Below are 13,674 nucleotides of genomic sequence, written 5' to 3' on the forward strand. Positions count from 1 at the left end.
CAACTAAGCTGCAGAAATCCTTGCTCTGAGATGCTACAGACAAAAAGCCAGAGTGTGTTTAAAAGTGAAGCATTCAAGTTCATGGAAGAGAAATAGAAGAACAGTTATTAAATATGGAAAATTCACCTCCAGCTCAGGAAGACTTCAAATCACAACTAGTTGGATCCTGGGAGGTAGTGCTGTGGGAGTGCATAATAAACTGTTCCATTTTGTGTCTCCTTTCTTCAATATCTTCCCTTGGCCACTGTCAGAGACTGGAGTCTGAGTTGCAATCCGACCCACTGTATCTGCCCTAATGCTGTCATATATCTGCAATAGATTGGTTCAAAAATAATACTTATTCTTCACGTCCTATTAAAAAGGGAACTTATTTTCTAATAGAGATAGAAATTGCCATCCCCCAAGCAAGGAAGCATTTTAGCTAAACTGAACCATTTCAGAAATAAGCATTGTGCTAATCCAGGATAGATGACGCAAGCCATGTTAGGAGCTCCTTAGTGCCTGGGTGAGCACATTCCTACACTGCCTGTTCAACATAGGTGGTATAATTTACTTCAGAATCTGAAGTAAATTACACTTCAGTTCTTTACTAACATGGTTGCAGGAAGCCAGTGCTACTATTCCTATTTTCTGAATGCACCTCATCAGAACTTTCCTCAATTTAGATTTGAAAAAGGTGAAGAAAAAAAATGCCTATTGTCTTTATGTTTTAATGCCTTAAAACATGAAGACAATATACTTATGACCCTCAGTACTCACCTAACGGGCAGAAGATGTTTGTTTAGATAGATGGTACTGGAAGAATATAAGCGCATACTGGCTATGCTACCTCACCATAAAGAACTTTAAGCTGCTTGCGTTAACATTCAAGACAACATCAATACATGAGAACATGAGCTAGAAACATAAGGTTTCTAATTTATAGCTAACTTTGTAGCTGATGTTCCCTAAAATTTTCAGGTAATCAATTGAGAAGTTTTTAAAAGAAAATGAGAAGCCCCCTTGGCACAAGTTTCTTGGACAAATGCTTATGTACAACTGATGATCACTGACATCTCTGTGACAGTTCAAATAATGTAAAGCACACTGATGCTGTTCTCCTTGCTCTGCCTGGGAAGGGATAGCCCTCCTGGACATTCAAAAGGAGCAATATCCTCCTGCGTTAAGAGAAGCACATTTTTCACCATCTTTCTTTGGTTGATGACTCAAACAGAGAGAATGTGCCAGATGAAAATAAAATCTCCCTGACTAACATGCTTTACGTCTAGCCTAAAGGTACGATTTCCAGGAGCAAGCGCCTTGCTGTCTAAGCCAGGACTTTAGGCCTCTTTTGATTAGTAGACTTGTAAACATTTTTCAGAAGAGGTGGCATCCACACCATGCCTCTGAGTTTACTGAACCAAGTCTTCTTACACAGTCTCCCTGAAGGAAGTCCAGAAAAATCTTACAGGAGCTGAGGCCACAGATGGAAAACCATGGGTGAGCCCTTTTGATTTTTCACCTGATAGATAATCCTAAAATGGTCACCAGTAAGAACAAATTGTTTCTCCAAGGAGTCTTGTTTGCAGAAGCAGGAGACTGTTTTGCAACGAGCAGGGAACTGACATACTGTTTTACATTTGATTAATCTGGGAAAGTCTGGGTAAGAGACAGACAGGGGAAAGGCTTCATCTCAGTAGCACATTCGCAAGCCACCAACCATAAGAATTCTTGCAGTCAGTTTCTTCCCTTTTTTTTTTTTTTAAGAACATTTTGCATAGTAAGCTACATCTCACCAAAGTGAGTCATTAGTGAGATACAATCTCCAAAACACACTGATTTAATGTAGCTGAGGTGGTGGCAGCAAAGACCTAAGATACAAATGTATTTTCATAACAGAGCTTAAAAGATATGCTGATTTTCAAAAATGAAGACTACTAATTGTTAGAGAATATTTATTGCATGTAAATACGGGACTTGTCCAGAGACAGATCAGATACTCCTGCTCTCTCCAGCCACCCAGGCCAGCAGATTTACAGAACTTCAGATTTACCTCCAGTCTCTGCTGGCAGGTGCTACCATTTTCTCAGAGTACTGCCTATACTTTTACTAAAAGGGCCTTTGCTACAGTATGGTGACTTAATGACTCAACAAAAAACAAAACAAAACAAAACAAAAAAGAACCCAAACAAACAAACAAAAAAAACCACCAGCAAGTAATAAAGAAATAATAAACTCACTTATTTTATACTCTGCTTGAATAATGACTTCTGTAGCTATGGAAGAGTGATTAACATGCACTGCATAATAAGGTTCTTCACTGCCCTCCAGTCGACTTGCCCCTTTTCTTAATGAAGTCACCAAACCCAAACTGAGACCTTTACAGCAGAGTAAGCCCAGCTCCTAAGAGACACATTCACAGCCTTTATTTGCACCAGCCTTACCTCAGACAGAGGTGAGATGATGCCATTTTTTGTCCAACTTTTCTGGGAAACAAGAACTGACGCCATAAACCTACCTTCTCAAACAAGAAAAATTAATAATTTTGGATGGCTGGATGCTGCCTCTATGTATTCATGAGGCACAGCTTAACTCAAAGGAGTGTCCCATACAAAACAGCAACAGCACTGGATAGTCAAACTGCTTTTGCTTGTATGGCAAGTTTCTCTTGGATAAATAGGTCAAGTAACTACACCTTTATCTAATACCTTTTGCATTAGTGGCCTAAAGAGCAGGGGCATGGAGGGAGACCGTCCTTCCACCTCCACTCTCCTCCTGCTTTTCTAAGCCATGTGTGAAAGATATTCCCAGCATACCCTCCATGGCTGCAGCCTGCTTTCCTTCCACTTGGACTCTTCCCTGGTGGAAGAGGCACCAAGCTCCATCTCTGCTGAAGAACTACAATGCTGGCCGCAGGCTTCTTCAACCTTTAATTACGTGAAGTTGACCTTTTCAACCAACACACCTTTCCTCCTAACTACTTGTGAAGTACCAGCACAGAAGTGAGACAACTTTTAAATAGCTGGAATAAAAGTCACTTGTATCAGGGCAGATTCTACTTGAATGACCCCCAATGTTACCACCAGTCTTTCCCCAGTAACACAAAACTTAAAATAAGAACATAATTGAACAATTTGTTTGTGTTTTCTGGAGGAAAAAGACAAAAATATTCTATGAATCATTAATATGGCATAAACTAGTCAGGAGTTTTTCTGGTTCAGCCTTTCCACTGCCTTTGTTTAAATGTGGCAACTGCAAAATATAAAAATATTAAATATGGTGGAGAAACAGAACTGAAAAAAAAAACCCCACAAACACCAAAACACAAGAACACAAAAGGCCACGTCTGATTCTAGTGAGATGCATTAGAGACTGTCTTCTGGATTTCACAAGGAGAAGGTAACCAGTCAAAATGAACTGTTGACTAATAAACAGCAAGCACCTCAAATGTTCCTAAAGTATTTTGATATGTCTCCTACCACTGGGAACTGGAAGTTTCCACCACAGGATACTAAAAGAGCCTGAATTTAGAGTTTTCTAGCCATAGTGGTCTAGAGTGAAATTGACTACAACTGAATTAAAGAGGACTTAAAAAACATAGGTGCTCAGTCAACTGCCACTGCATGTAACGGGTGCTGCAATCAGCTTTTGGAAGGAACTGAACGAGCCAGCTCATAATGGGGAGAGAAATGTGGTGCTTCAACTTTAAATTCTTATTTAGAGTATGTTGTTATCACGTTATTGGGAACCTGGACAAGTTGGGAACTTCAGTATGTTTCTACCTCATATACACATCAAGCTGTGCACAACGACCTGAAGTCCAGCTTACAGAGTTAGTAGTATGGGTGCTTCTCTATAAACAGTTGCCTTAATTTTCTAATTGCAGTCAGGCAATCATTGCTTACTGGAATAATCACATCCTGATGCTGATTTCCAGGGAGGCACAAGGTTTGCTCTGCCCGCTGAATAGCCAGTGGATATTTGCATGCAGGCAGCACCTTGACTTTAAGACACAAAACATATTGTAGTAAAGCAATATTTCAAGTGTTCTTCCACACTGGATGAGATCCAGTTGGTGTCAGGTAGAATATTTAGACAGCATGCAGGTGCTCCATTTCATTAGAGGTCTAATCAAATTTCTAAATGCTAGAACAAATTACTATTTCCACACCTCTAATCAGCAATGAGGGTGCGTTACTGAGAGGAATGTCAATCAACTCAGAGGGGAATATTTTTTATTTTTTTAGTTAATAGGCATAATTACTTTAAAACAGATTTAGAACCATATGGCCAAAACCCCTCCAGATACATTTAGACAATAATGTAACTATATTCCCTTTACCACATGCTACAGCAGGAGATATTAAACATATTTACAAGCATGTGCTATTAAATTAGGTTCAACACTATTAAGACACTGTCTTATTAAACAGTTTTTAAGTGCAGAATTCATACAGAGGAGAGAACATATGCTAGCTTTCAATTGTTTTGTTAGTATCAGCCAGAGCAAATCCAATGCAATAATAAACTGCCCAGAGACAAATAAATGATGATTTTGAATAAGCAGCTGTGTACTGCTCTAGAATGATTTACACCAAGACAGCTTGTATTCCTTCACTGTCATGAACACAACTTTGTTTTTACTGAGGTTATGTGCAATTGCACAGAAGCAAGAATTTTTCATTTGAAAATGTTAAGTGAGGAGTTAATCTTGCAACCATTCCTACTTTCTAAGGAACAATTTTAATCCATCCTATAAAGTGTCAAATTACTTTGAAGGAATTTACATTTCTCTCCAGTTCAATGACAAAACTAATTCGAAATTTAATATCCTTTAAAACAGATACACAATTACGCATTTTGATTCCAAACTGCAGCAATTGAGACATATTGACCGTATTTATGACTTTACTGGTCATAGATGAAAACCTGATTTTCAAGTTACTTCTTACTTTTCTTCCAAATGTCTTTTGCACTTGCAGAGGTAACAGAGATCTATGACTCCAAAGAAGTCTCATGAATGTGATTCCTCCTGGCTTTCCTACATGCTAACCTAGCATTAGTGTATGTTGGAAGACTTCAACCTCAAGTCAAAGGGTGGTCCACACACTGACCACACCATATTCCCTTGTGATAAAGACTTATTACTTCTGTTCCAGCCTACTCTCAGCACATGGAGCCAGGAATACTTCATATTCCAATACATTATTATTATTATTCTTATTATTTTTTATCCCATTGATCCCCTGAGGAAGGGGACTACAGGTAGCTTCACACTATTACCAAGTTCAAAAGGTTGGAGGCTAAGCTCAGAATCCATTAGAAATCCATTGCTAGTCTAACAAAACAAGGTGCTTACCTTAGGCGCAACATGAGAGTCATTAACAACAAAAGGTGTTTAATCAGGAGGTTGATCTGTTTATTTATCTTACCCTAATTCAGGTAACCAGGGACATTCAGGAAAGAATATACCTTGCTAGATTAAGAACACTGAATTCTGTCTCCTTCCCTGAGCACCATCACTTACATCCAGTTCAGCTTCTCTGTAACTTAAATCCATGACTACCACAAAGATTATGCCCATAAGAAAATAGCCCATGCTTCAAAACACCTTCCTCTCAATTTAATAAAGATGGGAGAATAAAGATATCTGAATAAATAAGTGGTTGATATGGTCTGTAACAGGAACAAAATAGTTTTTTAGCTTCATAAACACATAATATTATCTACCATCTCTACCAGTATTTTGGCCCAAGTGATAGTTATCTAATGTCTGATATGCAAGAAGCATCCTATAATAAAAATCTGAAACTAGTAATTAAGAGAGACATTTAAAATTAATACCCCTTGATCATGCCTCCCCTATTATCAGTAGCACTGGTCTGCCGAGGGTGGCACACCAAGAACTGCATAGAATTTCTTGAACTATCTGTAATGTATTTCATGGACTGACTAATAGGCAAAGAATCAGAAAAAAAATTGTTTGTGGAGAGTATCCCTACCTCCCTGTAAGGGCATTTCACAATTTGACTCATCTGCATTACGCTCCCTATAGCTTCTACTCAAAGCACAAAGACTACCAGGCTGGGCTGCAGAGATAACAATGGGGAGCACCTCTGCACACAAACAGGAACACCTGTGAAGAACAGAGAAATTAAACAGCATAAATTATTTCCATACAGGTTTTTCCAAAGATGATGAGGTGCAATTTCTCATTAACTGAGGTCTCCCTCCTGAGAATTCAGATTTCTTTTCTACTGAAAATGCCCCATTTCCCCCTGGTCCATCCTGACCCACTTAGACAAAAGCCAATACTCAGCCTGGACACACAAACTGTGCTTAAGATCCCCCATTATTCTCCCACCCTGTAAATGGAAATCTGATAATAAAATCTCCAGACCCCAGCTATGCACAGCCAGGGGAGAATTACACCACTATCTTCCCTCTCTCAAACCTCCCTAGCCAGAAAAAATGGTTCAAATAAAGAACTAAATGAGTATTAGCAGCTCCCTCACCAATGTGGGAGAGAGGAAAAACCAAGGATGCTTAATGAACTATATTGTTTTTTTCAGATTTCAAAACACTGCCATTTAAAGAGATGTGAGATTTAAAGCCCTAATTAAGTAATATGCATAAATTTAAAGCAAATGTTCACAGAGTCCACATCTCCAAACCACAGCCTGTGATTTGGCTAATGCAGTGCTCCACTCCCAGAAGTAAGTCTTAGCAGAAGACAACCTCCACACTTGGCGAACCCACTCGCAACACTAAACCTCAAAGTTTCTTTTGAAGAAAATCCTCCTGCCCACTTGCTTTCCTTTCTCACCTCCATTCTCTCCCTGTAATTCAGGAAAGTCTGTGTTTTTGCTTTTTTTTTTTTTTTAATAGAATGACTATTCTAAATGAGCTTGCTACGAGGCCATCTCTTACAACTTTTCATTGCAAAACAGCGTCGTTCATCAGAGGTTCATTTCACTCATGCCACTCTCATTACAGGTCTAATGAAAATGTAATAGTTCTGCCATCTAATTTTCAGCCAGTAAAACTAGGAAAACACAAGGAAATTTCTTTACAGGAGTTTTTAGGCAGAAGTAGGAGAACAGGCAGCCTTAGGACCAGCATACATGTGTGAAGAGCAATACCACCCTTTGATTTCAGGACACAGAGATTCTACACAGAGGGTGGGAGAACAATCAGTTAAATGGATAATAATCTGAAAAGACAAATTATTGAAACTCATGAGGATGGGAAGGAGAAAAACCACTCAGCTCTGGATTTTCACTGCATTTATTTCACAGGAAAAAAACTTTGTTCTTAGTTGTTTGTTGGGAGTTTTTTTTATCAAATCTTTCAAGATAAAGTAAGAAAAAATTATGAAAGTGAAGGGCCTACTGCTGTCAGCTTTAAATGCCCTGAAAAGTTTGGTTTGTTGTTCTTGGTTTATCTTTACATTTTTGGATCATAAAAATCCCATCTTGTCCCCCCAGCTACACATGCAGGATTAGCTGGAATAGTGACCTGAGCTGGTTTCACCCTGTTTCACCAGTGCTTCAGGGGACTGGAAGACACAAACACTGAAGGCAGACACAATGTTTTTACGCAACAGAATGTTGCTAAAATTAGTACCAATGCAAACAGAGTTGATTTTTCATGACAGACTTTGTAAATAATTTTGAGAACTCCTTTAGGAAGAAACACATTGGAGATTTAAAGCTATCTAAGCAGCTCCTCACACCCCCTACAATGTGAAGAGAGATTATTAGTAAGAGGCATCAAACTACAGAAAACATAATTTGATTTTACAAATTAAGATTCTCTGTGACAGCCAAGGTTTGTTGATGAGATTTCCAATGCCAACTAGACTATGCAACACAACAACAACAACAAAAAAAAAAAGTAAAAAAAAAAAGTGCTGCATTGTGGAAAACCCAGGGTGTTTTCCAAGCAAAGGCATAGCAACTTTGATTTGCTTGTGCTCAAAATAGATTGAACCAGGTTGACTTTCCTCAAAATAGCTGAGATATCCTTGAAAGGCCTCTTGATTTTTACAGTGCAAGTAACAGCATTTCCATGCATCTTCATGACTCATGGTGACACATATTTTAGTTTACACAGGCTTATGAGACCTGACATTTAACTATTTTTGGTTCACTTTTGGGCTACTTTCTTACTCAACTACACAGAAAAATAAGAATAATGTGAATGAAAGAGTGTCTTTTTTTTTTTTTTTTTTTGGATATGACCTCAACTCCCTGAGCCTAGGCTAGTGCTATTGTAAGCATGGCATCATTTAATGACATTCACACATTATTCTATCTTAAAAGCAGGTGCTTTTTTTGGCAGCATCAGACCTAGAACAAACTCTTCCAGATCCTTGTACCTGTGGACACTTCAATTTTCCAGCCTAAATTATTTATGACCATATTACATCCATCTACTCCAGAGCTAATTTCTCCTCACTTGCTTTTACCATGAGATGTATTTATAGACACTGATCATATCCCCTCTCAGCCTTTGTTTCTGCTGAATTAAAAAAAACAAACTTTTTTAGTTTCCTTCTGCAAAATCAGTACACCCTTTCTCCCAGCACCCAGCTAGCTCCCCACTGTGCCTGTTTAATTAGGGTCTATCCTTCCCAGCTTCCCTCCTCTTGAACACTACAGCCCTGCAGGGTGACAGTAAGGTGCAGGTCCTCCTGCATCCACATCCTTCTCCCTGCTCCTTCCAAGGAACTGCTCTTATTAAAAGTGATCAGCAGCAAACAGCCAAGCCTGTAACTCTCACATTTCATACCACTGGATTTCACACCTCTTCGGCTATGTCTGTGCTCAAGATCTCCCAGCTCTCCATGAAATGGCCCTCTCTCTCTGGATTAACAACATTTATCACTTGTATTGTCCTCTCAGCACAGTGACTTCTCCTTTCAGTGCAGCTCACCATAATTTCCAATCTCATCAGTTCCCAATCACTGTAATTAACAGTAACAGAAAAATACACAAACTACGTCAGATCAAAAGCTCCCTCCAGGGAGGATACATGTAACAGCAAGGAAAGCATACAGAAACTATATTGAGAGATGTTGCTATTTCATATTTACATGTGTTGTTTAATTTCTTTGTTATGAATTTGCACAAATAGTTTTCAAACACAGTTAAACTTTTTGATATATAGAACATTTGATGTTAGTAAATACAAACATTTAATTTGCATTGACTTGCAGTGTCAAGTTTAACCTTTGATGTTACTTCAGATGTTTAATGACTAAAGTGCAGTTTTAGTCCATTCAAAGCTTTTGGAAGAGGTCACTCTAGCATGTCTTATCAATGGAAGACCACTACATTAGCCTAGTATGGCCTGCTTCTGGTATTATCATGTCATACATGTGTTTTTCTTATTTGCTTTAGTAACTTTGTACAGTACTAAGAGTTGTACTAAAGAAGGAAACAGGCATGGGAGGATGAGGAGAAAATTATGTCCATCATTTTTATGGGTATTTCCCCTTTCACAGGATCACCCAAATCAGGTAAGCTTATAAATATGAGAAAAAGTCCTGGATTTAATATGCCTTTATGCTGCACTCCGGCACAGACACTGGCACAAGTCAGGAGGGTCAGCTAAGTAGGGTCCACTTCCACTTTGCCAACACTGAAGCTTGCTTTTAAACCACACTTCCCCATCACCCACCTGGCCACTGCCCTCCTATCTCCCTCACTGAAATCTAACACAAACCAAATCCTGAACCCTGTTTATAATTTTCTGTCCTACCAACTTGTATGTACATGTAAAAGAACCTTTTACTTCACACGCTTTGCAATTTGCAACCAAGCTTGAACAGCTGGCAAATCCTCCCTCTTCCTACATTTCCTGACATATCAGGATTTTTCCATCCCCTGAAGACTTTTGCTTATTCCTAAAAGCCTTCTTGAAGCAGTTATTTATCCGGAGAAATACTGACTTCTGCCTATATAATATTCTCTTCTTTCTTGCTTGGGATATTGATTTTGTTTAGGCAGGAGAACCATGGGCTTCCATCAGGGTCCAGGAAAACACTCTGGAGCTCTCCTGACAGGGACTCCCCTACATGCTGCATTTTCAAAGGTGAGAGCTGGAACTGTCCTGGTTACTGAAGTGGCAGCAACTCTCAGCCACCTCTAGGAAAGGCTTGGCAACAGCACTCCTATGTCCCATTAAGTACTTTTCCCTACTGGTATGCCACAGTTTTGTTACGAAGGCTGACCATCCATCCCATGAACCAGAGCTACTCGACTTGTTTTGGTCATGCTTCCATTTTCTTTTAAAGTGATTAAAACCATTAGCCTTGGTTGTCTGTTCAACAAGCTCACTCACCAAACCCAAGACAGCATCACCTGTTATTGGTTGTCCTTTTTTTCTCCTAAACCAAATAATTATGCAGTTGTTGCATGACTGTCTAAGCCCTTCTGATTAGCAACAATTCTTCTGCAAGTAGATCTGATTATCTAAAGAGTGCCATAACAATAGACCCAACTGGAAATTGTATCCTTTAAATATGAGAAACATTCTTCATAGGCAAATTCAACCCATGAATCCTTAGCAAGATTCTCAGTGCTGCCCTCATAGAACTTTCCATAATAAAATATAACTTTGATTAATCTGAAATTGGATGAAGCATAAAGTGTTGCATCTTGCTTTTCCTGTTTCCCAGCTGAAAGAGAAACTTACCTTCATCCATGAGAATCCACAACCTGCTAGACTATTTAAAATTTCATTATATGCCACTGAGTTGAAAGCTTGCTTTGCCCCTTATGATTTTGACAACAGCTCTACCTAAACTGTGAGCACTCAAATTACTTCAAATAAAGACTTAGAGCTTAAAACAGAGGAGGGCAGAAGAGATTCAACATGTTCCAAGGCCAATCATTTTTTCCAGTACATTATCACATGAACATTAAGAAAAAAACCCAATACCATCAAAAGAACACATGAGGCAGCACTTATCTGAAGATTATTACTCCTCAAGATTCAAGTCAAATTTACATCTTGCTTCTATCAAGCATTTTGTTTTGGTTTTGTCCTCATGTCTTCTATTTGCATGCTTGCCAATGAGGTGCAGAAGGTTAAAATTTACACTGATTTTTATTACACCAACTTTTAAATAATGACAGATGTAGTCAGAAGCTTTGCACTTCTGTTTTTATTGTACAGCCTACAACAGAGATGGAACTATGTCCCAGTACCACCACTGAAAGCACAGAACACCTATACTTCAAGTGGGTTTCGTGGGCCGTCACTCAGTTTCTTTATTCTTCCCCACTTTTGTATGGTTGAAATGACCACAGGCAAAGTGGAGCGGCACTAAATTGCCTTCCTCAACAGACCCAACTGGGTTCCTATGTTTCACCATCATCCCTAAACTACTTTAAAATAAAATAAAAACACAACAATAAATCAAATCCAGCAAGTTTCCTGTTACCAGAAAAGTACCATCTAACCCTGTCCCACCTCCTACCTCCCACTGATAATAAAGAGGTATACAAAAAAAGTCCTACCCAGCAGGATGGGAATGCAGCTTCAAAAAAAATCAGTAACTTAAATTTAATTTTAGATCTACAAGTGCTGCCAAGCACCACTTTATTTGTCAACAAAACATTTTGATTATTTGGCAGAACAAAGCAAGCTCCCTCCCTGCTTGTTCTACAGACATATTTGGCACTGGTTAATTTGTACGTCTTCAGACATATGTCAAGTCTAAAGCTGTTTCAGGCTTTAACCCTGCTGAACTTCTCTGTTTTAAGTACTTGTTTTTCTTAAAGTGGGAACAGCAGCAAGCTAAAGCCAAGAAGGGATTTGGTCCTGCAATGAAATGGTTAAAAATCAGACTCTGCTGATGTGTGCTTCTCTGATCCATTACATTTCTCGCAAGCTGAGCTAAGAGCTGAGCACCAAGTATCAACTGTAATATGATCCAAGAGTTTATGGAAAAAATAACTGCACATACCAAGCATGCACATTTAATAAGATTTTGTTTCCATTAAAATATTCAAGAAACAGGATTTTTAAGATCTACTTCTCTGTCTGACCGATTTTTAACGTTTCTCCTCCCCCTCCCCTAAATACACACCTCCTTTCCAAAAACCAAACCCTGAAAAAAAAAAAAAGAAAGGAAGAAAGAAAAAAGCAGTCCTACTGCAGGGAAGAGAGGCTTGAAAAACAACTTTGATTGGCACTTGGCCTGACCCACAGAGGAAGAAAAACAATTTTTGGACAAAGAGCGCAAATATTTGAGCTCATTGACTTAGAGGCTTTCTTAGCATTTGCAAGAACCAACCTGGAGCAAAATGTGTTGGGAGAGATTGAATTAAAATAAAACCAAAACCGGCATCGCGTTCATTTCGGGCGCTCGGAGACTCGGCGCATTTGAACAGCTCAGCAATTTTAATTCATTTGCACTGGACAAACAAAAAGCACCTCTACTAATGCTCCCCGCGAGGCAGATGCCGGAGCGGGGGGTGCAGCCGCCGCACCCCTCCGGGGGCACGGGGGATGCTCGGGGAAGCGCCGGGCACTGCGGGATGCGGCTCGGCGGACTGGGGGCGGGGGACCAGCAAGTCTTTGCTGCTTTTCTTACATTTTTAACGCTCGGATCCCCACCCCCCCCCGCACGAAGATTCGACGGAGATCGCGGGGATGAATTTCGCCGGTGGAATAGGCTGGATAATGAACTTTACGAGCGCGGCTGGGCCCCAGGTCAAGTCCCCCCAATGCCGAGCGCTCCCCAAACCCTCGGGATGCAGGGGGGCAGCCAGGGACAAGCCTGGGCAAGTGACAGCGTCCCAAGGGGCACGGGGGGAGATGGGGTCGAGGGACTTGGCACCCCTCGGCTACCCCTGGGTTCCACTCGCCGTTTCCCTCTGCTACCCCCGCCCCAGTCCCCAGCACTCGCCTCCTGGAAAGCCCCCACCCCACTGCCTCTCGCCATCCCTCCGCCCCACCGCTGCCCTAGTGCCCACTTCCCCTCACGCCACTGCCGGGATGTCCCGCCCCGCCAAGTCTCTGTCCCACTGCCCCTCGCTCCTCCAATTCCCCCACAAACCTCTCCCGCAGTTCCCGCCGCCTCTGCGCGGGCGCCCCCCGATACCTGTCTGGGCACCTTCCGGCAATTGCCGCACACCCGGTACTGCCCGGCGGCGGCGGCGGCGCTGCCCACGGGTCCGGAGCCGAGGCGGTTCATGGTGGCGGGGACGGCGGCGACGGCCGGGCGGGACGGGGAGGCCCAGGACGCTGCGCGCCGCTCAGCTGCCCGCGCCGCCGGCCGCCCCCATCCCCGGCCGCGGCCCCAGCGCCGCTCCGCGCCGCCGCCCCCCGCGCACACCCCCGCGGGCCCCGCCAATCCGCGCCGCCCGCCCCGCCCACCGCCGCCGCCGCCGGCCAATCGCGGCGCGCCGCCCGCCGCCGGCCAATGGGCAGCGCCCGCTCCGGCTCCATCTCCGGGCAGCCTGCGAGAGGGGGCGTGTCTAGGGGCGTGGCCGGCGCGGCGGAGGGGCGTGGCCGGTGGCGTCTCTGGGCAGCCTTGGACAGAGAGGGGCGGGGCCAGCGCCTCGGCGCGTGCTTCCCGCTGGCCAATAGGGTGGGTGCTATGCAAAGCAGGCGCAGAGGCCGCGCCCCCAGGGCCGGGGTCCCGGCGGCCGCCCCCGCCCCCCCGCGGCTCCCGCGTGT

General features: G+C 42.1%; 1 protein-coding gene across 3 annotated transcripts in view; it reads right to left on the reverse strand.

The window, feature by feature from the left end:
* SESN3 (sestrin 3) overlaps positions 1-13,285 on the reverse strand; it is a 45,266-nt gene extending 31,981 nt beyond the window's left edge. Inside the window, exon 1 of one of the 3 annotated variants that reach the window (XM_021544965.3) lies at positions 13,097-13,285. In XM_021544965.3, coding sequence (XP_021400640.1) covers positions 13,097-13,189 — 93 coding nt within the window. In that variant the 5' untranslated portion in view covers positions 13,190-13,285. Of the gene's footprint in view, positions 1-126; positions 12,981-13,051 lie in introns of those variants that run through there. The other 2 variants (XM_085575268.1, XM_085575279.1) reach the window with 2 other exon arrangements.
* Between the last annotated feature and the right edge of the window lie 389 nt (positions 13,286-13,674).

The sequence above is a fragment of the Lonchura striata genome, chromosome 1 (assembly GCF_050655825.1).
Source record: "Lonchura striata isolate lonStrDom1 chromosome 1, ASM5065582v1, whole genome shotgun sequence".
NCBI classification, from domain to species: domain Eukaryota; kingdom Metazoa; phylum Chordata; class Aves; order Passeriformes; family Estrildidae; genus Lonchura; species Lonchura striata.